Here is a 23,305-nt window from a genome sequence, read left to right on the forward strand (position 1 = left end):
TTTCACTTTTGTGATGGATTCAAGTCTCCAAATTCACAATTAAATTATTCAACATTTTAATTTTCAGTTGAATTCGTCAATTAGACCATTTATCACCCCTTTTCAACTCCCGATGCTGCTAGTATATCATACTTTTCCACTAACATAAAACCACTTTTGTATATTTTACAATTGCTTCATTAGAACACATGGTAATCAAAATTCAAATCAGATCTCTGAATTGTTTATGTTTATACAAGATGTTGCAATTTTTACCGCGAAAAACGGACATGTAATTACTTTTTCAAAATTTCAAACAAGTAATAATGAACGTTTAAAATAATATGTACACAACATTTTCAACTTTTTCTGATTCTATTTTGCATGTTTTATCTTAAATGGTTTTATGGTCGTATCCTTTTAAATTTATCAAAACCTTCCTGTGTTATGAAACATTGTACAGCCAAACCTGCCCTTACGGTTACCTTAAACCACCCGAACAGAACTCCTCTGCCTTTCTAGTTACACATAAAAAACCTTGGCGTCACTAGACGGAGGAGGGCAACAAACCACTGATATCACGTCACACAGGCTCCAATACTTCTTACACTAAGTTCAATGTGTTATGGATCTCCTACCTGAAGTTAAACCTAAAGAAGACTACACATCACATAAAAGCTGCATGTTTACACTTATAGCTCTGAAAATAGTATGTGGGGTTTAGAAATTAGATTATTTCTTAGTATTGGATTTCATTAATCATAGAAATTGGAGACTCAATCGGGTATCCATAAGACTAGCACTCTGGTACAATTAAACAAAAGGTAAGCGTCAAACATACCTCATTATGATTTCAATAAAAAAGTGAAATATTCATAATTTCCAAAAGGACTTTTCACATAGTTTCGTCTATTGACTGTATATAGAAGTTGATTATCAGACTTCTGTTATTGAGCCAGTTAAACGCTTAAGTTTCGAGAGTCATCCGAGGAATTTCGATGCTAAATTTTCGAGATCTTATGCATATGAAAATGAACTTCTTGCCAAGTGAGATTCAAGTTCTGTATTTTTTAAGAAGAGTTCTAAAAGCTTAAGAAGTAGTCTTTGTAAGAATGATGCAAAATCTGTAAAATATGATATACCTCAAAAAGGGCTACATATTTTTATTTTTTATATTAAGTTGATTTATGGGTCTATATTATGAAATGTGTAAATATTTATTCGAATCTGCCTGCTCTTAGGAGATACTCAACATTGAAATTCTAATAGATTCTACTGTATTTGAGTGTCATTTACAGAGTTAATTCCCTTAATTTTGAAATCTACAGTGCATTCTGTATAATGTTTATCTCCTAAGAGCATGGGATATGTGAAAAACCGACTGTTAATTTCTGTTAACTATGACATTTCAAACAAAATATCAGAAATAAAAATATGTAGGCTTTTCACATAAGAATCACCTTTTGCATGATTCTTAGCCGGAGTACTACTTAAAACTAAAACAATTAACCCCTGATCACCTTCTTCCATGATTTTGTAGAGCGAACAAAATATCGAGTAATGAAACGACGCAATGAAAATATTGATATTCGTTTTTACTTGTGATTATACATGCACTAATTTGGCCTATTTAGTAGTACTGAAAAATAATAATGCATTATGACTTGTCATCGGCAATTAATATCAATACAAAAGTGCTGAAGAATAAGAGCCAGGCGTGCACACGTGGGTAGAAATATCCCTAAACTAGTTATAATAGAAATGACAGGCGAAGAAATAAACAAATTATGACATTTATTTATTTTGTGTTTCTGTATTCAAATTTCAATATATCTAGATGTCTCTGTGATTGTTTATTTGCCACTGTATCGCCTCAGTCCTCTATTTTGTTTATCAGTTGCAGATTCAGAATCATCTCCACAAATATCATAATTCCGAGAAAAAAACATTGTCATTGTCGTCGTCTGTACTTGAGTAATAGTGGCTACATGTGAAGTTCTATTCTTCGTTCAAATATCGAGGTTTATCAGGAAGATGAGGATGCATTGACGGCCAGAAGATCTGAGGTCTGTCGCTTCTGGCAATTGACAATAAAACTTCACTACAAACGTCCTTACTAAAGTAATGGCTAACCAGAGCTGTCATATGTTCACTACGATCACAAACAACATGTATTTTCCAATTTGGTTGTTGAGCATTTGACTTTACAATACTGTTCATTTTTTGTCTTCGGCTAGGGTGACAAGGAGTATCCACTAACTCATCTATTGATGTTTTATTATCATCATCTTTGAATTTGAATAACTTCGATGCGGATTCTCTATTTTGTGGATTTACAATTTTGCTGGTCCCAGAACTTTTCTTTTGTACAATGTCGGCAAATGTATTTTCATTGGGTATTTTATTCTGAAAAATGTTCCTAGACTTATCCTGACTATTTTCCAAAAACCTTTCATTTTGTCGGTTATTCTTTGCCGTCTCAAACGCTTCAGGTTCCTTGTATGTCTTTATACTAAATTGTTTCAACAATTTAAGCAAGTCCAAGAGACTAATCACTAGTTCTTTTCTATCCACGTCGTTATTTTGCAGTTCTTTGGATATGACCCATGCGACCTCTCTGTCGATTGAGTGAAGAATTTCTATCAGCAACTTCCCACCTTTACTAGTGAACAGTAGAACATCTACTCTATTTGATCTAAAGGTTGAATATAAATTGCTACCTTGAAAAATCTGTTCGGATTTAATCGTTGCTATATAGGCAGTCGTAGTGTAAAGTTTCCCTTTATAGTGGAAGAGGACAAGCGTGCCGTAGCAACTTTCACTTTTATCATCCTCCACTAAAAACCTTTCAAACCAGGCAGTTTGATCCCCTATTTGTATTGCCATTCTTTCAAATGGCCTGATCCCGATCAAAGGTACCGTCTGTAAGATCAAAAAGAGTTAATTTGTTATTTGATAAATTCATGTGGGAAAGCAGTGTCAGCCGCTATCTCATGGTTATAACTTATATTTATTATTTATATGAATTAATACAAATCTGAGAAGTCTTGAGCACACACGTCAATACATGAAATGTCAATTACCCTCCAATCTAAAAGTATATTTGTACTTATAACGTTCTCCTTTATTTTGTCTATAAACCGGAAGAACTTTTTCAAAATAATGTGAAGAAAAATACACTTTTTAAAATTATTTGACTAATATGGCATCTTAGTAAATTACTTGTCTATGTTTTACCAAGTCCCAGTTTTCAAATTGATGAAAAATAGTAATTGTATAAGACACCTGAGATGTTCATTGAATTTAATTAATCAGATTGTTTTGATCAATAGGTGTGAAGACTTTCGAGTTTTGCAGTGAATCTTAAAATGTTTGAAATGCTCATTTCAATAATATGTCAGTCTTCTAAGACAGCAATGTAATAATTACCTGTTGAATTTCTTCATTATTTAAATCTGTAAAAGAAAAATAAATACATCAAGGAAACAATTAATATACGAAACCTTGATACAACAAACTTCAGATTTCGGGGTTTAAGGAACAATAAGAGGATATTTTTTTTAAGTTTCAGTTTCTGATTTATTTATTATCATATACTTTGTGATTATGTGTTTTCAAAAAAAACTTTTGTCGGTCTCTGATCGATGCGTTGTCATTCCCGGTATTTATGCATCCAAACATTAATACGTCATCATAATGTGATTACGTCAAAAACTATTTCCGCCAATTCTCTGTTAAAAGCCTTCCAACATCAAAGGTGATTGTTTTTTAAACTATGGGGGATAATGGATTCTGTTAAATCTTGACGCACTTGTCAACAGGTTTTAAAACTATAGGTTGCACTATACAGTAACATTTAAAACTTAAAATTAAAAGTTAAAATTTGGTGGATATATTGTTTAAATGTAGTTTAGCATTTATACATAGACAGATGTAATATATTTGATGATAAACAGGTGTAATGTAAAGGAAGAATTCTATCCGGAACGTTTCACTCCCATGCCGTATTAGGTTCTTTCCTCAGCATCAGATGGCTGATGTTCAAAATACCTTATTTCGCACGAACTTTTGGAACTAAATTTGCGAAAGAATGAATCGAAAAGGGTGTTATTATTTTTACTCCTTTTCAACCTACTCCATGCATATTTTTATCCTGTGCTAATGTCTAAGTGCCTGATATTTTATAAAACCTAGTATTTGGCTGTTACTTTTGGACAGGCACCCCTAATTTGTACTTAAATTCAGTAATATTTTTTCATTATGTTGCCATGGCTACTGGATTTTATAACAATTACCACTAAATTACTTATAAATGACTTGAACCTTCACACACCACGGTTTACAAAAATATGTACTTTATATGACAAAACACTTGAAATTTCTGTGCGGACTACCTTAAAACAGCTTTATTTCAACAAAATGAGACCAAATTTTCAGAATTGACCTAACCGTATAGTACTAGCATAATAATATTTTTCGTTTAGAAGTCGAAACAGGATAATGATAAGTATAGCATAATATTTTTAAATCATTTTCACCAAATTGAATCATACATATCTCGAATGTTTTAACGAAAATTTTAACTAAATTTTCAAATTTAAATTATGTATTATATACTAAGAAAACAATTGTTAAAGTTGCGTTTTAATGCAGATAACAAAAAATGTCTTACCTTGCTGTAATATATTGGTATTATTGTGACATTCATGATAAACATCTCTGATTGCTTCATCAGTCTCTGTTAACAGTTTTGAAATACATCAGTTACTTTAAACAACTTGCATGTTTTGGTGCATTTTCGTTAATAATCAGTTTATATAAATTGACTGATGCTATACAAGTACAGCAACGATAAAGCAGTGATTTAGTCTCAAGTACCAATGCAAAAGACAACGTTATTAAACACCTTCGAAAACAAACTACCTATAATTATTGAATTCAAATCAAGGGGGAAAATAGTTACCGGACCACAAATTGTGAAAATGGACCAGTGCAGCGATAGGGAAATCGTCCTACAATACGACCAGTGCCATCAAATACTGTTTAAAGTGATATTATTTTTCTCCTACACTATTATTAATAATTTGACTGCTGAAATTGTTCACTGTTTCGTTTAATAATTTAGTGTCCTAGGATATAGGAAGTACATATTAGCAAAAAAATGAAAAAAATCTATTTTTTTCTCCGAAATCACCTTCAAATTCAGAAGAATCATACTTACAGATAAAAAGGTTGCTTACTGATAACTTGTAAGGTCTTCGGGAAGACTATGAAAGTTTCATATCTTTTTTATATAACCAAAAAACAAAACACGTTTTCGTTGAAAGGTTAAGTTATTTTCTATAAACTAAAAAAAACAAAGACTGATATTCCTTTCTTAGGTTGTATACTTTTTAAGTATACTGTTTTTCTTTGTAGAATATCATTTTTATTGTTATTGTCTATCTCTAGTTAAAAATAAACTACAATACAAACTACATACCACTTTGACACAGCTTGTATTTTTGATTAGCTTTACCAGTCGGCGTGTTACTGCTAACATCATTGTCTGTTGGCATTTCAAAAAACGAATGTTTCATATAATCTGAAAAAAAAACACGTGTATTGATACTTCTATAACCACGTCTAAATGTGGTTAAACATTCAATTTAAAGCTATATTATATATGTATATATGGATATTCTTTCAGGTTTGAGAAAATTTCCTTGAGGTGACGTCTTCTTATTTTGATTTGGTGATTTGACATTGAAAATTTTCTGCGGAAATAATTCCTAGACATACCTTTTCCTTTAGTTTCTGTGCTGCTTAGGTGGACCTCTAATTCAGCTATGTTTCCAGTGTGATAAAAACGTTGTAGTTCGGCATTCTTTGCAGGAATTATTTCGACGGTGACCTTTCCTTTGTCAGCTGCCATATAGAAATTCTTTTTATCAAGTCTCAAATTTATGTCAACTAGTGCAATAATAATAATGATGATAAAGAAATGCAATTGCAATGACTTCTTATGAAACTTAATGGCTTTCAGGTGGTATTTTGATACAAAAATAGACTAAATTTTTTGCCTTATGTTGCCGTGGTCAATATGCTTTCATTATCGACAACAAATATGACCATTATTTTCTGCACAATTATATCACAGGCACTTGAGTCGAAAATTGTTTTTTTAGCCATATTAGCAAGTTCTGACGAAAATTTGCCCATTTTTTGCAATTTTGACACTCCCTCCCCCGAAATGCATATATAAGGAGGGGAAAAATTGCGAAAAATTGACAAATTTTCGTATAAAGTTGCTAACAATGGTTTGAAAAATAAACGATTAATTTTTTATTTAAAACAAAATTAAAATTTTTTAAAAAATTGAAAATTCCGAATAATTGCCAAATTGTCATCAGAACTTGCTAATAATGGTTAAAAACGATGATTTTTGTTTGATTATTATTTTTTTCTTGGGGGGGGGGGTTAAAAAAGAAAGGAAAATCCTGGACCCGAGTGTCTGTGAGTTATATATTATGAACGCAAGCATATTTCCCAAAGATCGAATTAAAGCGTGTGAGCTGCATTTCATGCTTCTGTTCTAATGTTTTATCTCTTTGTAAGTGCTGTATTACAATTACATCATTGCAGTACCAGCCATTCCAGTGGTGTGATATCTATTTTGCCAGATTTATTTTGGCCTTGACTTGATTATGAATCGGCTTTGTTGTTAACCTTATTTATCATTATTTGTTTGTCTTTACATGTATAATTTTGTATAATCGTTTGTCATTAAAGATATTTTTTCACAAATTTAAGACAGGGATATTGATCTTACCTTTATACAAAAACCTAAAGTGGTCTCCCTTAGAAAAAGTCACCTCCGAATAAAAATTAGAGGTAATAACCATGTTATATATCTTAGAAGCTTAAATGGTGAGGTCGCTGAAAAAAAAAACATAAAATGAAGAAAGTTATTTTTTAATGCAATGCTCAGGATACAACATTGGTAAGTGTTGTTATTTTCGATTGAATCTCTTATCAAATGATTCTAATAAGAACAGAAACTCGAAACGAAATATTTGACGTACTTTTATAAGTCTTTTGTTGCTAAATGAATCAGCTAATCCTAATTGAAAATCTGAAATTTTAAGTAGCACTCCAGCTAAGAATCATGTAAAATGTGATACATGGTTTGAAAGCCTACATATTTTTATTTTTGATATTTTGTTTTAATTGCCATAGTAAACAGAAATTAACATTCCGTTTTTCATACATCCCATGTTCTTCGGAGATAAAAAAAAATATATAGAATGCACTGTAGATTTCAAAATTATGGGAGACAACTCTGTAAATGACACTCAAATACAATAGAATCAATTGTATTTTTAATGTTTATTATCTCCTAAGAGCAGGGAGATTGAAATAAATAATTACACATTACATAATATACACCCATAAAACAACTAAATTACAAACAAATAAAAATATGTAGCGTGTATCACATATTACAGAATTTGCATGATTCTTAAAAAGACTGTTACTTAATAATCAAATGATAATCAAATAATTTCGAAATTTAAAATCGACAGCATTCTGTGTTTGAACTTCTATTGCATATTTTGAATATTTATGTAGAGAACCTATTCATAAAAATTATATGTTACATAAAAACCAAAACAGGAAGTAATATTTTGAAAAATAAATTACATGCATTCAATTACTTTCGTGTAAAAGAACGAGATCCATGAAAATAAATAAATAAATAAATAAACGACACACAGTTTTGATAACAAGAGAGTGTTATCTAAACAAAGAGGCAAAGGCTATATAAAGAAATGCATCATAGCTTAGTTTAAACTTTTGGCTATCTGTATACTGCCACAATTGTCAATTTAATTTTTGAAAACGAGATAGACGACTTTTTATTTTAACAGAAAGTAGCGGTATAATGATACCGATATATAACCATTTAAAACAATTACATTTTGGAATTATAAAATTGCGATTTTATCTTTTACCTTTAACATTTGTCCATATTGTTAAGTCATCGATAAAACTTCCTCTGTGCTATATTTAGATTCTAAAGCGTCATACGCATGTACTTTATTTTTAAAATCGTGATCAAGTGGATTTACAGATATTTAAAAACAATTGGCAATAAGTATGGTTTTCTTCTGTCAAGTTGTCAACTTCGTACATATATGCATTTACGTACTTACGTACATGAAAATGTACCCAAAGATAGGAAAGAAAAAAAAGTAAAAAAACGTAAAAAGAATATAATTAGACATTTCACGAGAAGTGTTTTCAACTTTCGGATTTTCTAAATAAATCGTATTTACCACATTAAACTTTTAAACTTAACATTAAACCTATAGTTAGCACACAAAAAGATTTCATAAGCCACTATATTTACACTGATATTTATTTGAAAAAAAAAAGATAGAATATGCTAGTAAAACATCTAAGAAGAAGTAAGTTGAATTTCACATCCATTCTCCTTAAATCAGTACAGTTAAAAAACAAATAGAAGTAAAAACATTCATACTATAAAGATAAACAACCTAATTATTTTATTACAAATCCTATGAAAGAGTTTACTCATTACTTTCATGTATCGAAACTAATGGGACTATGCATGAAATGACACCTTCTGCGTTCCAAATCTCGATGCATAGAAGCAGTTTATTTTTCTTTCTGTATGATGTAGCTTGCAATGTTGTGTTTGGTGAAATGGTTTCTTTATGTTAGCAGTTATAAAGTTAATAATCTAATTTTGACAGAGTCACATGTATTGATTTTATATTTTATTTCGTGTTAGAGGGAGGGATGAATCTTGCATAGTACAATTCTCTCAGAATCTCGTTTTTGATCTTTAAATTTTTGAATTAAGCATGTTATTCGGGATATTGTAAGGAATCCTAAAAACATTGTAAAACCTCTAGAAAATAAATAAATAGCCTTCATGCCAATGTTCTCTTTTCCCTAATTAGTGAATACTTGGCTTGTACATGATTTTCATAATCATATGTTCAGCTGCCAAAATGGTCCGTGCAATCGATGTCAACTTTGAGTGAAATCATTGCGCAATATTTGTGATTCTATCAATAATAAATACATGTACATGTGTATCGTTGAAATTATATGTTTATAAAGTTTAAAATTTATGATTATTTATTTTCTGTTTTCTGTTTTCTGAATATTTGATGGATAGACAACGACGAGTAGAAATAAGAACAAAATTTACAAGGATTTTTTTTGTGTTTTTTAACCTGACAGCAGATCGAACACTCTGTTGTCTTGTAAGAATGTGGTATCCCCAGATGGGAATCTCAGCACACCCGCATCGGGTATGGAAAGTGCCCCACCAATTCAACTAAAAATAGCCAATCACACGTTCAGTATACAACTCATCTCTTCCAGTACAAAAATTCTGACTATTTCAAAATGATCAAACCATGTTCCATCACTTTAAATGATATATTTGACTTGACTACGACGATGACGAACCACATTGTACCATATCAAAATGTGGTATTAAAAATTGCAAAACATGCAACATTCTTATAACCGACTCTCACTTCTCCAGTTTCCTTACAAACAAAACCTTCCACACAAGAAGTCACGATGACATAAGTTGCAGATCAACAAACTTAATATATGGATTAGAATGCAACTTATGTGGTTTAGTATATATCGGAGAAACACAAGAACGATTAAACAAAACAATGTTCGGTCATCGTTTGGGAATTGACACCACCAAATTCTCGACAGTTTATCAACACTTTAACCAAAAAGATCATTCAATCCTCTATATGAACGTTCGTATTTTAGAAAGAAATGCCATCCTATGAATAGTCCCGTTCTAAGTTAAATCTATCGTAGGGAAAGAGAGGAGTACCGGATACGCAGACTGGGTACTGCAATACCTTACGGATGTAATGACAATATCAAAAATATAGGAAACCTTTTAAGCCAATATAACAAGAGCATAAATGTGATGAATTTATTTGACAAAAATCCAAGACGGGAAAGGAGTCATGCCCATCGTCACTCTACGTCACCTAAGTTACTTGATGTCTCCATGTATGGTCTCCTTCCTTTCATACAAAAACCTCTTGGACTTCATCACATTAGAACCAAACTTTATTCTATACCTCTTACTCTACTACACTTCCTTTACAAAACAGGTCTTGACACTCTTGTTTCTAACCGCACCTCATCTTGTTGCCATCATTTTGGATATTGGTTTCCACAGACTCTTTAAACCAGTTTGTGTGAAAAGTCAAGATAAAGAAAAACGATTATTTCTTCCACTACCGTTTGTCAACAAAGGTATAGATGCAATTAATTTGGCTAACATCCTCCATCACAAAAATGTTAATAACAAACTTCCCCCATATTTAAAAGACAAATCCATACCATTCATTTCATATTCCTATACGTCAATGATAAAAGGCTATTGCAGAACCTCGAGATTGAGGACTTCAAGGCTAAATCACCTGACTGTTCTTGCAAAAACTCACCATTCAAATATGGTCCTTTTGGTCACGTCGTTACGGTCGTTACGGCAGATTTAACCATCATTGAAAACCAACCTCTGCGTAATATCCTTTCTAAAGGTCCCAAGTACCGTGAACCACACTCCATAAATTGGAATTATAACTTTAAAGTTCTTATGGATGCCGTCGAGGACTATGCAAGAAAATGGATAAAGCGAGAACAAGAAGACATTGATTATCTGTCAAAGTGGTTGAAGGCCGTGAGGTCTTTAATTTTGAAACGAATGAAAGTTTTAAGTAGGTCAATGAGTGCCAAAGCTACATTAGATTTTAAAGACCCCGATGTAGCAAAAACATTGCCTACTATATATGACAAGTATGTTGTCGCAACAGCAGACAAAGCCCAAAACAACATTGTTTTTGTCTGCAAAACGTTTTATATACAATGTTTATTATCAGCGGTAGACGTAGAAAATGATAGCAGTGATAAGACCTATACTGCTACCACACTAACAAAAGAAGAGATTGTGGAAAACCATAAATCTGTGCTGTCCTCTTTTGGTCTTTCTACTAAGGACGATGATTGTGATTTACCCTTTATATACTGGATTCCTAAACTCCACAAGAATCCATACAAACAACGTTTCATGGCTGCATCTGCAAAATGTACCACCAAACCTCTTTCAAAACTTAACTTCTATACTCACAACTGTCAAAAAGGGTCTGCAGTCCTACTACAACACGTGTTCCTTCCGTACTGGTATCAATTCAATGTGGATCCCGAAAAATTTGAAAGATTATTTGAATATAATAGTATTTAAACCTATGATTTTTCAACACTGTATACTGCATATTCAGTTAAAATCCCGACTTAAAACATTATACATCGTTGTTTTTCCAAAAAAGATGGTACACCTAGTTACAAATTTATAGTTCTTGGTAGAGATTCCTCGTACTTTGTAAGAAATAATTCCAAATCATCTTCCAAATATACAGAGGAAGATGTTTACAAAATGCTGAAATTCTTAATCAACAACATATTTGTCCAGTGTGGAGGACGTGTTTTTCAACAAACGGTCGGCATTCCAATGGGAACAAATTGTGCCCCTTCACTTGCTGACCTATTCCTTCACTCTTATGAGGCTACATTTATAGCTGATCTGAAAATTTCCGAAAGAAAGAATATCGTTTGGCTATATCATTTAATCTCATTTTCCGCTGTATAGATGACGTATTATCTTTAAACAATCCTAATTTCGGGGATTTGATACATCGCATCTACCACAAGAACTTGAGATAAAGGATATTACAACACTGTGACGTCACACTTGACCTACACTTAGATTTCGATGTTAAAGGAAAACTATTGACCAAACTTTACGACAAACGTGATGACTTTTCATTCAGAATTGTCAACTTTCCTTTCATCTGTGGCAATATCCCTTCGGCTCCTGCGTATGAAGTGTTCATATCACAACTCATACGTTATGCCAGAGCTTGCCGAAACTACGCAGACTTTTTGCATCGCGCTAGAACTCTAACAAATAGGCTTCTGGAACAAGGTTATTTCGCTACAAGATTGAAGTCATCACTACACAGGTTTTATGGTCGTCATCATGAACTCGTGAATCGTAATGGTGTATCCATCTGCACCATGAAAACTGAAATATTTAACGGGTCATGGTTGTCCTTTCCCCGTTTGTCTACCCCCGACTTGACTTTTTATGAGCAACTCGGTGAGTGTTTCTAGAAAAGCAGAGGACGCTTACCCTACCGGTGCATGCTCCCAGTTTTTAGTGGAGTCCGAGTTGGTCATTTGCTTATGCGAAAAGTCTGCGTAAATTCGGCAAGCTCTGGCATAACGTATGAGTTGTGATATGAACACTCCATACGCAGGTGCTAAAGGGATGTTGCCACAGATGAAAGGAAAGTTGACAATTCTGAATGAAAAATTATCACGTTTGTCAATAGTTTTCCTTTACTATCGATTTCTAAGTGTAGGTCAAAATATGAGACTGACTTCACAGTGTCAGTGTAGTATCCTTTATCTCAAGTTCTTTTGGGTATATGCAATGTATCAAATCCCCGAAATTAGGATTGTTTAATCTATGTAGCGGAAACTGAGATTAAATGATTTAGCCAAACGATATTCATTCTTTCGGATCAGACCAGCTATAAATTTAACCTCATAAGAGTGAAGGAATAGGTCAGCAAGTAAAGGGTCACAATTTGTTCCCATTGGAATGCCGAACGTTTGTTGAAAAACACGTCCTCCACACTGGACAAATATGTTGTTGTCTGTATATTTGGAAGATGATTTGGAATTATTTCTTACAAAGTATGGGGAATCTCTACCAAGAACTATATATTTGCAACTAGGTGTACCTTTTTTTTTTTTTTTTTTTGGTAAAACAACGATGTATAATGTTTTTAAGTCGGGATTTTAACTGAGTATGAGGAATAGAAGTATATAGTGTTGAAAAATCATAGGTTTTAATACTATTGTATTCAAATAATCTTTCGAATTTTTCGGGATCGTTAAATCCTCCGTAACGACGTGACCAAAAGGATCATATTTGAATGGTGAGTTTTTGCAAGAACAGTCATGTGATTTAGCCTTGAAGTCCTCAATCGCGAGGTTCTGGAATGGCCTTTTATCATTGAAAATTTTGGATGCAATGGGTGAAGTATAGGAATATGAAATAATTGGTATGGATTTGTCTTTGAAATATGGGGGTATTTTGTTAGTAACATTTTTGTGATGGAGGACGTTAGCCAAATTAATTGCCTCTATACCTTTGTTGACAAATGGTAGTGGAAGAAATGATAATTTTTCTTCATCTTGACTTTTCACACAAACTGGTTTAACGAGTCTGTGGAAACCAATATCCAAAATGATGGCAACAAGTCTGTATAATGATGAGGTGGGGTTAGAAACAGGAGTGTCCAGACTTGTTTTGTAATGGGAGTGTAGTAGAGTAAGAGGTATAGAATAAAGTTTGGTTCTAATGTGATGAAGTCCAAGAGGTTTTTGTATGAAAGGAAGGAGACCATATATGGAGACATCAAGTAACTTAGGTGACGTATAGTGGCGATGGGCATGACTCCTTTCCCGTCTTGGATTTTTGTCAAATAAATTCGTCACATTTATGCTCTTGTTATATTGGCTTAAAAGGTTTCCTATATTTTTGATATTGTCATTACATCCGTAAGGTATTGCAGTACCCAGTCTGCGTATCCGGTACTCCTCTCTTTCCCTACGATAGTTTTTACTTAGAACGGGACTGTTCGTAGGATGGTATTTTTTATAAATACGAATTTTCATAGAAAGGATTGAATGATCTTGTTGATTAAAGTGTTGATAAACTGTCGAGAATTTGGTGGTGTTAATTCCCGAACGATGAGCGAACATTCTTTTGTTTAATCGTACTTGCGTTTTTCCGACATATACTAAACCACATAAGATGCATTCTAATCCATATCGTAAGTTTGTTGATTTGCAACTTAATTCGACGTGACTTCTTGTGTGGAAGGTTTTGTTTTTAAGGAAACTGGAGAAGTGAGAGTCGGTTATAAGAATGTTGCATGTTTTGCAATTTTTAATACCACATTTTGGTATGGTACAATGTGGTTCGTCATCGTTGTAGTCAAATATATCATTTAAAGTGATGGAACATGGTTTGATCATTTTGAAATAGTCAGAATTTTTGTACTGGAAGAGATGAGCTGTATACTGAACGTGTGATTGGCTATTTTTAGTTGAATTGGTCGGGGCACTTTCCATACCAGGTGTGAGTGTGCTGAGATTCCCATCTGGGGATACCACATTCTTACAAGACAACAGAGTGTTCGATCTGCTGTCAGGTTAAAAAACACCAAAAAATTCCTTGTAAATTTTGTTCTTATTTCTACTCGTCGTTGTCTATCCATCAAATATTCAGAAAACAGAAAATAAATAATCATAAATTTTAAACTTTATAAACATATAATTTCAACGATACACATGTACATGTATTTATTATTGATAGAATCGCAAATATTGCGCAATGATTTCACTCAAAGTTGACATCGATTGCACGGACCATTTTGGCAGCTGAACATAGGATTATGAAAATCATGTACAAGCCAAGTATTCACTAATTAGGGAAAAGAGAACATTGGCATGAAGGCTATTTATTTATTTTCTAGAGGTTTTACAATGTTTTTAGGATGGATTCCTTACAATGTCCCGAATAACATGCTTAATTCATAAAGTTCAAGATCAAAAACAAGATTCTGAGAGAATTGTAATATGCAAGATTCATCCCTCCCTCTAACACGAAATAAAATATAAAATCAATACATGTAACTCTTTCAAAATTAGATTATTAACTTTATAACTGCTAACATAAAGAAACCATTTCACCAAACACAACATTGCAAGCTACATCATACAGAAAGAAAAATAAACTGCTTCTATGTTTCGAGATTTGGAAGGCAGAAGGTGTCATATCATGTATAGTCCCATTAGTTTCGATACATGAAAGTAATGAGTAAACTCTTTCATAGGATTTGTTATAAAATAATTAGGTTATCTTTATAGCACGAACGTTTTTACTTCGAATTGTTTCTAACTGTACTTATTTAAGGAGAATGGATGTGAAATTCAACTTACTTCTTCTTAGATGTTTTACTAGCATATTCTATCTTTTTTTTCAAATAAATATCAGTATAAATATAGTGGCTTATGAAATCTTTTTGTGTGCTAACTATAGGTTTAATGTTAAAAGTTTAATGTGGTAAATACGATTTATTTAGAAAATCCGAAAGTTGAAAACACTTCTCGTGAAATGTCTAATTATATTCTTTTTTACGTCTTTTTACTTTTTTTCTTTCCTATTTTGGGTACATGTTTATGTCCGTAAGTACGTAAATGCATATATGTACGAAATTGACAACTTGACAGTAAAAAATATATTCGAAAACATCCAAATGATAAATAGTTTATGTCTATTTCTTTCTGCGTTCGATATTCCCGCCGTTGTGCCCTTTCTTGTGACGTTAGATTATTGTCGACGTCAAAAGCAGGACAGTTGAATTTGAATATTCAAATTCTTATTTGGCAAAATAAAGGAAAAGCCATGGCACTCAAAGGGTTAAACCCTTGGTCAAAACGCCTGTCTCTAAAATAATGGTGATGTCTTAAAGAGTCAGAAAAGTCGATAGAAGCTCTTAGATACCTTATAGCCACTGAGAAATATAAACATCATATGCAGTTGGTATATTAATGCATTTTGAAATTTGTTTCAATCTGCCTGCTCTTAGGAGATAATAAACATTAAAAATCCAATTGATTCTATTGTATTTGAGTGTCATTTACAGAGTTGTCTCCCATAATTTTGAAATCTACAGTGCCTTTTATATATATTTTTTTATCTCCTCAGACCATGGATGTATGAAAAACGGAATGCTACTTTCTGTTTACTATGGCAATTAAAATAAAATATCAAAAACAAAAATACGTAGGCTTTCAAACCATGTATCACATTTTCCATGAATCTTAGCTGGAGTGCTACTTAAAATTTCAGATTTTGAGTTAGGATTAGATGATTCATTTAGCAACAAAAATACGTCAAATATTTCGTTTCGAGTGTCTGTTCTTATCAGAATCATTTGATAAGAGATTCAACCGAAAATAACAACACTTACCAATGTTGTATCCTGAGCATTGCATTAAAACATAACTTTCTTCATTTTATGTTTTTTTTTCAGCGACCACACCATTTAAGCTTCTAAGATATATAACATGGTTATTTCCTCTAATATTTATCCGAAGGTGACTTTTTCTAAAAAAAGACAAACAAATAATGATGAATAAGGTTAACAACAAATCCGATTCATAATCAAGTCAAGGCCAAAATAAATCTGGCAAAATAGATATCACACCACTGGAGTAGCTGGTACCGCAATGATGTTATTGTAATACAGCACTTACAAAGAGATAAAACATAGAAACAGAAGCATGAAATGCAGCTCACACGCTTTAATTCGATCTTTGGGAAATATGCTTGCGTTCATAATATATAACTCACAGACACTCGGGTCCAGGATTTTGCTTTCGTTTTTACCCCCCCCCCTCCCCAAAAAAAATGATAATCAAACAAAAATCATCGTTTTTAACCATTATTACAAAGTTCTGATGACAATTTGGCAATTATTCAGAATTTTCAATTTTTTTTAATTTTAACTTTGTTTTAAATCAAAAATTAATCTTTTTTTTCAAACCATTGTTCGCAACTTTATACGATAATTTGTCAATTTTTCGCAATTTTCCCCTCCTTATATGTGAATTTCGGGGGGGGGGGCCAAAATTGTAAAAAATGGGCAATTTTTTGTCAGAACTTGCTAATATGGCTTAAAAAATATTTTTCGACTCAAATGGCTGTGATATAATTGTGCAGAAAACAATGGTCATATTTGTTGTCGATAATGAAAGCATACTCACCACGGCAACATTAGGCAAAAAATTTAGACTATTTCTGTATCAAAATACCACCTGAAAGCCATCAAGATTCATAAGAAGTCATTGCAATTGCATTTCTTTATCGTGATCATTATTATTGCACTAGATGACATTAATTTGGGACTTGATAAAAAGAATTTCTATTTAGCAGCTGACAAAGGAAAGGTCACCGTCGAAATAATTCCTCCAAAGAATGCCGAACTACTACATTTTTATCACACTGAAAACATAACTGAATTAGAGGTCCACCTAAGCAGCACAGAAACTAAAGGAAAAGGTATAATGTCTAGGAATTATTTCCGCAGACATGACCTTGACAGGTCATACTTATGTCAACTTGAAAATTTTCAATGTCAAATGTGACCAAATCAAAATAAGAAGACGTCACCTCAAGGAAATTTTCTCAAACCTGAAAGAATATCCATATATACATATATAATATAGCTTTAAATTGAATGTTAGACGTGTTAACAGAAGTATCAATACACGTTTTTTTTCAGATTATATGAAACATTCGTTTTTTGAAATGCCAACAGACAATGAGGTTAGCAGTAACACGCCGACTGGTAAAGCTAAACAAAAATACAAGCTGTGTCAAAGTGGTATGTAGTTTGTATTATAGTTTATTTTTAATTAGAGATAGACAATAACAATAAGAATGATATTCTACAAAGAAAAACAGTATACTTAAAAAGTAACAACGGGTAAAATACAACCTAAGAAAAGAATATCGGTCTTTGTTTTTTTTAGTTTATAGAAAATAACTTAACCTTTCAACGAAAACGTGTTTTTTTTTTTTTTTTTTTTTTTTTTTTTTTAGTTATATAAAACAGATATGAAACTTTCATAGTCTTCCCGAGAGACCTTACAAGTTATCAGTAAGCAACCATTTTATCTGTAAGTATAATTCTTCTGAATTGAAGGTGATTTTGGAGAAAAAATAGATTTTTTTTCATCAATAACATTTTTGCTAATATGTACTTCCTATATCCTAGGACACTAAATTATTAAACGAAACAGTGAACAATTTCAGCAGTCAAATTATTAATAAGAGTGTAGGAGAAAAATAATATCACTTTAAACAGTGTTTGATGGCACTGGTCGTATTGTAGGACGATTTCCCTATCGCTGCACTGGTCCATTTTCAAACTTTGTGGTCCAGTAACTATTTTTCCCCTTGATTTTAATTCAATAATTATAGGTAGGTTGTTTTCGAAGGTGTTTAATAACGTTGTCTTTTGCATTGGTACTTGAGACTAAATCACTGTTTTATCGTTGCTGTACTTGTATAGCATCAGCCAATTTATATAAACTGATTATTAACGAAAATGCACCAAAACATGCAAAGTTGTTTAAAGTAACTGATACATTTCAAAACTGTTAACAGTGACTGATGAAGCAATCAGAGATGTTTATCATGAATGTCACAATAATACCAATATATTACAGCAAGGTAAGACATTTTTTGTTATCTGCATTAAAATACAACTTTAACAATTGTTTTCTTAATATATAATACATAATTTAAATTTGAAAAATTTTAAAATTTTCGTTAAAACATTCGAGATATGTATGATTCAATTTGGTGAAAATGATTCAAAAATATTATACACAAAAACATGTACTATACATATCATTATCCTGTTTCGACTTCTAAACGAAAAATATTATTATGTTAGTACTATACGGTTAGGTCAATTCTGAATATTTGGTCTCATTTCGTTGAAGTAAAGCTGTTTTGAGGCAGTCCGCACAGAAATTTCAAGTGTTTTGTCATATTAAAGTACATATTTTTGTAATCCGTGGTGTGTGAAGGTTCAAGTCATTTATAAGTAATGTAGTGATTATTGTTATAAAATCCAGTAGCCATGGTAACATACTGAAAAAATATTACTGAATTTAAGTACAAATTAGGGGGGCCTTTCCAAAAGTAACAGCCAAATACTAGGTTTTATAAAATACCAGGCACTTAGACATTAGCACAGGATGAAAATATGCATGGAGTAGGTGGAAAAGAAGTAAAAATAATAACACCCTTTTCGATTCATTTATTCGCAATTTTAGTTCCAAAAGTTCGTGCGAAATAAGGTATTTTGAACATCAGCTATCTGATGCTGAGGAAAGAACCTAATACGGCATGGGAGTGAAACGTTCCGGATAGAATTCTTCATTTACATTACACTTGTTCATCATCACATATATTACATCTGTCTATGTATGAATGCTAAACTACATTTAAACAATATATCCACCAAATTTTAACTTTTAATTGTAAGTTTTAAATGTTACTGTATAGTGCAACCTATAGTTTAAAACCTGTTGACAAGTGCGTCAAGATTTAACAGCATCCATTATCCCCCATAGTTTAAAAAACAATCACCTTTGATGTTGGAATGCTTTTAACAGAGAATTGGCGGAAATAGTTTTTGACGTAATCACATTATGATGACGTATCAATGTTTGGATGCATAAATACGGGGAATGACAACGCATCGATCAAAGACCGACAATTTTTTTTTTTTTTTTTTTTTTTTTTCTTTTTTTTTTTTTGAAAACACATAATCACAAGGTATAATGATAATAAATAAATCAGAAACTGAAACTTAAAAAAAATATCCTCTTATTGTTCCTTAAACCTCGAAATCTGAAGTTTGTCGTATCAAGTTGGTTTCGTATAATAATTGTTTCCTTGATGTATTTATTTTTCTTTTACAGATTTAAATAATGAAGAAATTCAACAGGTAATTATTACATTGCTACCTTAGAAGACTGACATATTATTGAAATGAGCATTTCAAACATTTTATGATTCACTGTAAAACTCGAAAGTCTTCTAACCTATTGATGAAAACAATCTGATTAATTAAATTAAATGAACATCTCAGGTATCTTATACAATTACTATTTTTCATGAGTTTGAAAACTGGTACTTGGTTAAACATAAACAAGTAATTTACTAAGATGCCATATTAGTCAAATAATTTCAAAAAGTGTATTTTTCTTCACATTATTTTGAAAAGTTCTTCCGGTTTATAGACAAATGATGGTCAACACTAATAAAGGAGAACGTTATAAGTACAAATATACTTTTAGATTGGAGGTTAATTGACATGTATTGACATGTGTGCTCAAGACTTCTCAGATTTGTATTAATTCATATAAATAAATATATATAAGTTGTAACCGTGAGATAGCGGCTGACACTGCTTTCCCACATGAATTTATCAAATAACAAATTAACTCTTTTTGATCTTACAGACGGTACCTTTGATCGGGATCAGGCCATTTGAAAGAATGGCAATACAAATAGGGGATCAAACTGCGTGGTTTGAAAGGTTTTTAGTGGAGGATGATAAAAGTGAAGGTTGCTACGGGACGCTTGTCCTCTTCCACTATAAAGGGAAACTTTACACTTCGACTGCCTATATAGCAACGATTAAATCCGAACAGATTTTTCAAGGTAGCAATTTATATTCAACCTTTAGATCAAATAGAGTAGATGTTCTACTGTTCACTAGTAGAGGTGGGAAGTTGCTGATAGAAATTCTTCACTCAATCGACAGAGAGTCGCATGGGTCATATCCAAAGAACTGCAAAATAACGACGTGGATAAAAAAGAACTAGTGATTAGTCTCTTGGACTTGCTTAAATTGTTGAAACAATTTAGTATAAAGACATACAAGGAACCTGAAGCGTTTGAGACGGCAAATAATAACCGACAAAATGAAAAGTTTTTGGAAAATAGTCAGGATAAGTCTAGGAACATTTTTCAGAATAAAATACCCAATGAAAATGCTTTTGCCGACATTGTACAAAAGAAAAGTTCTGGGACCAGCAAAATTGTAAATCCACAAAATAGAGAATCCGCATCGAAGTTATTCAAATTCAAAGATGATGATAATAAAACATCAATAGATGAGTTAGTGGATACTCCTTGTCACCCTAGCCGAAGACAAAAAATGAACAGTATTGTAAAGTCAAATGCTCAACAAACAAATTGGAAAATACATGTTGTTTGTGATCGTAGTGAACATATGACAGCTCTGGTTAGCCATTACTGTAGTAAGGACAGTTGTAGTGAAGTTTTATTGTCAATTGCCAGAAGCGACAGACCTCAGATCTTCTGGCCGTCAATGCATCCTCACCTTCCTGATAAACCTCGATATTTGAACGAAGAATAGAACTTCACATGTAGCCACAATTACTCAAGTACAGACGACGACAATGACAATGTTTTTTTTCGGAATTATGATATTTGTGGAGATGATTCTGAATCTGCAACTGATAAACAAAATAGTGGACTGAGGCGATACAGTGGCAAATAAACAATCACAAAGACATCTAGATATATTGAAATTTGAATACAGAAACACAAAATAAATAAATGTCATAATTTGTTTATTTCTTCGCCTGTCATTTCTATTATAACTAGTTTAGGGATATTTCTACCCACGTGTGCACGCCTGGCTCTTATTCTTCAGCACTTATTTATTGATATTAATTGCCGATGACAAGTCATAATGCATTATTATTTTTTTCAGTACTACTACATAGGCCAAATTAGTGCATGTAAAATCATAAGTAAAAACGAATATCAATATTTTCATTGCGTCGTTTCATTACTCTATATTTTGTTCGCTCTACAAAATCATGGAAGAAGGTGATCAGGGGTTAATTGTTTTAGTTTTAAGTAGTACTCCGGCTAAGAATCATGAAAAAGGTGATTCTTGAGTGAAAAGCCTACATATTTTTATTTTTGATATTTTGTTTGAAATGCCATAGTAAACAGAAATGAACAGTCGGTTTTTCATATACCTCATGCTCTTAGAAGATAAATTATATAGAATGCATTGTAGATTTCCAAATTAAGGGAGGTAAGTCTGTAAATGACACTCAAATACAGTAGAATCTATTAGAATTTATTTAGTTAATCCTTGCATCTACGTACCTCACAATTTTGCATATACTCAAGGTACATATTAATTGAAATACATGTATGATTAGACCAGGGCAAAAGAGTTACCCGTCATGGCACAATTAAATGAACTGAAACGCGTATGTTGAGCTCTTAAAAATGTAATTAGCTCAGAGGATTATTCATTCTAAAATATGTAACTTCATTTCCTTGTTTTCCTCTATTCACATTTGAAGAGTACAAGTGAAGTATATCAAAGTTCAGTATATTGCAACTCATTCATGAAGGGTACGAAAGCTTGTACTGTATTATTATTCAAGTTTAAAAAAAATGAATGAACAATTTGATTGCATATTTAAATACACGTCGTTGTCCTTACTTATATGTCTGTATTAGTTCTTTTTTTTTTAATAGATTATGTGCTTATGTTGTCTTATTCAGTAACAAAACAAAATAATACATTAGAATAAGATCAAATGGTTGTTGAAGTGGGTAGACAAATAATCAGGGTATTTCGTCCATATAGTTACACGACCTTTAGTGACACGCAAGTTTACCCATATAAATAATGCGAAAAGGCTATCACAATGTTAATTGACACTATGATTTATTACTCGAACATGATTTATTAACAGATTTGTTATTATGTAAAATCTGCGTAGTCTAAACCTACATAAAAAATGTTTGACCCGTAGAATAGACAGTTTATTTGTAGGATCCAGTGAAAGAAATTACCAAACTGGCAAGATTTCTCAATCTACAGGACGATCAAACCCTTTCCAAGAAATAGCCTCGAAATCTGACTTCAGTACTATGAAATTAGCAGTAGCATTTCGTGATGAAAACATTCTGTTTAGGTCTGTTCAGTATACATATATATTGTATTGTATTGTATTACGGAATAGCGGAGTATATCCCGCTTTGTATAATTTAGCAATTAATTAAATGAGTCGAACGTGATAACTTAACCTTCACCCAAAAGGCTGTTTTAATGTAGTAGACCTGACGTTTCCTAAGATTTACCCAAAATTCAATTTTTTCTAAAATTTGTACATAATATTACACTAATTGTAGTACATTTTCTGACAATTTTAAAGAAAATTTCACCGTTTAAAACCATAAACAAAAGAAATATTCACTAATTTTTTGGTCATGATTAAATGATCATGAAGTACAGCATTGGTACAATTCCTTATCAGTAAAACAAGCAAGTATTCAATCTAAAGTTTACCTAATAAGTTATCTAATTATGATGAATTATATTGAATAAAGAGCATGGGTTGATGCAAAGTATTATTACACAAATATTCATTTTCTGCATGATTGGACGAATTTATGTTATGAAGACAGTTATATGCTGTATAAAATAATATGCTAAACACAGCTAAATAGTGAAAGTAGAAAGTTTCAAATACCATGAGGAATTATGAA

General features: G+C 32.0%; 2 protein-coding genes across 2 annotated transcripts; one reads left to right on the forward strand and one right to left on the reverse strand.

Moving 5' to 3' along the window:
* Positions 1–1,760: 1,760 nt before the first annotated feature.
* LOC148614579 (uncharacterized) lies at positions 1,761–8,149 on the reverse strand. Its single transcript, XM_088588759.1, has 7 exons — positions 7,974–8,149; positions 6,791–6,897; positions 5,761–5,886; positions 5,462–5,563; positions 4,652–4,717; positions 3,409–3,434; positions 1,761–2,901 (listed from the first exon to the last, which is right to left on the reverse strand). Exons 2-7 carry the CDS (start codon positions 6,861–6,863, stop codon positions 1,978–1,980), a joined length of 1,317 nt encoding a protein of 438 aa, XP_088444885.1. The 5' UTR covers positions 6,864–6,897; positions 7,974–8,149; the 3' UTR covers positions 1,761–1,977.
* Positions 8,150–17,030: 8,881 nt separating this feature from the next.
* Positions 17,031–21,356, forward strand: LOC148614580 (uncharacterized). Its single transcript, XM_088588760.1, has 5 exons — positions 17,031–17,236; positions 17,460–17,561; positions 18,347–18,412; positions 19,675–19,700; positions 20,218–21,356. Exons 2-5 carry the CDS (start codon positions 17,465–17,467, stop codon positions 20,581–20,583), a joined length of 555 nt encoding a protein of 184 aa, XP_088444886.1. The 5' UTR covers positions 17,031–17,236; positions 17,460–17,464; the 3' UTR covers positions 20,584–21,356.
* The last annotated feature ends 1,949 nt before the right edge of the window (positions 21,357–23,305 follow it).

This window comes from Perna viridis, chromosome 6 (assembly GCF_037379345.1).
Source record: "Perna viridis isolate PV_CMFRI_1.1 ecotype Kerala chromosome 6, ASM3737934v1, whole genome shotgun sequence".
NCBI lineage: Eukaryota > Metazoa > Mollusca > Bivalvia > Mytilida > Mytilidae > Perna > Perna viridis.

Excerpts from the sequence above, each read along its gene's own strand:
- LOC148614579 (XM_088588759.1), bottom strand. The coding sequence starts at position 6,863 with ATGGTTATTACCTCTAATTTTTATTCGGAGGTGACTTTTTCTAAGGGA. Across the intron at positions 5,887-6,790 it reads CTTTAGGTTTTTGTATAAAG|CTGACAAAGGAAAGGTCACC; the intron begins GTAAGATCAATA and ends TCTATATGGCAG. Across the intron at positions 4,718-5,461 it reads ATACAAGCTGTGTCAAAGTG|AGACTGATGAAGCAATCAGA; the intron begins GTATGTAGTTTG and ends AACTGTTAACAG.
- LOC148614580 (XM_088588760.1), top strand. The coding sequence starts at position 17,465 with ATGAAACATTCGTTTTTTGAAATGCCAACAGACAATGAGGTTAGCAGT. Across the intron at positions 18,413-19,674 it reads TACCAATATATTACAGCAAG|ATTTAAATAATGAAGAAATT; the intron begins GTAAGACATTTT and ends TTTCTTTTACAG. Across the intron at positions 19,701-20,217 it reads ATAATGAAGAAATTCAACAG|ACGGTACCTTTGATCGGGAT; the intron begins GTAATTATTACA and ends TTGATCTTACAG.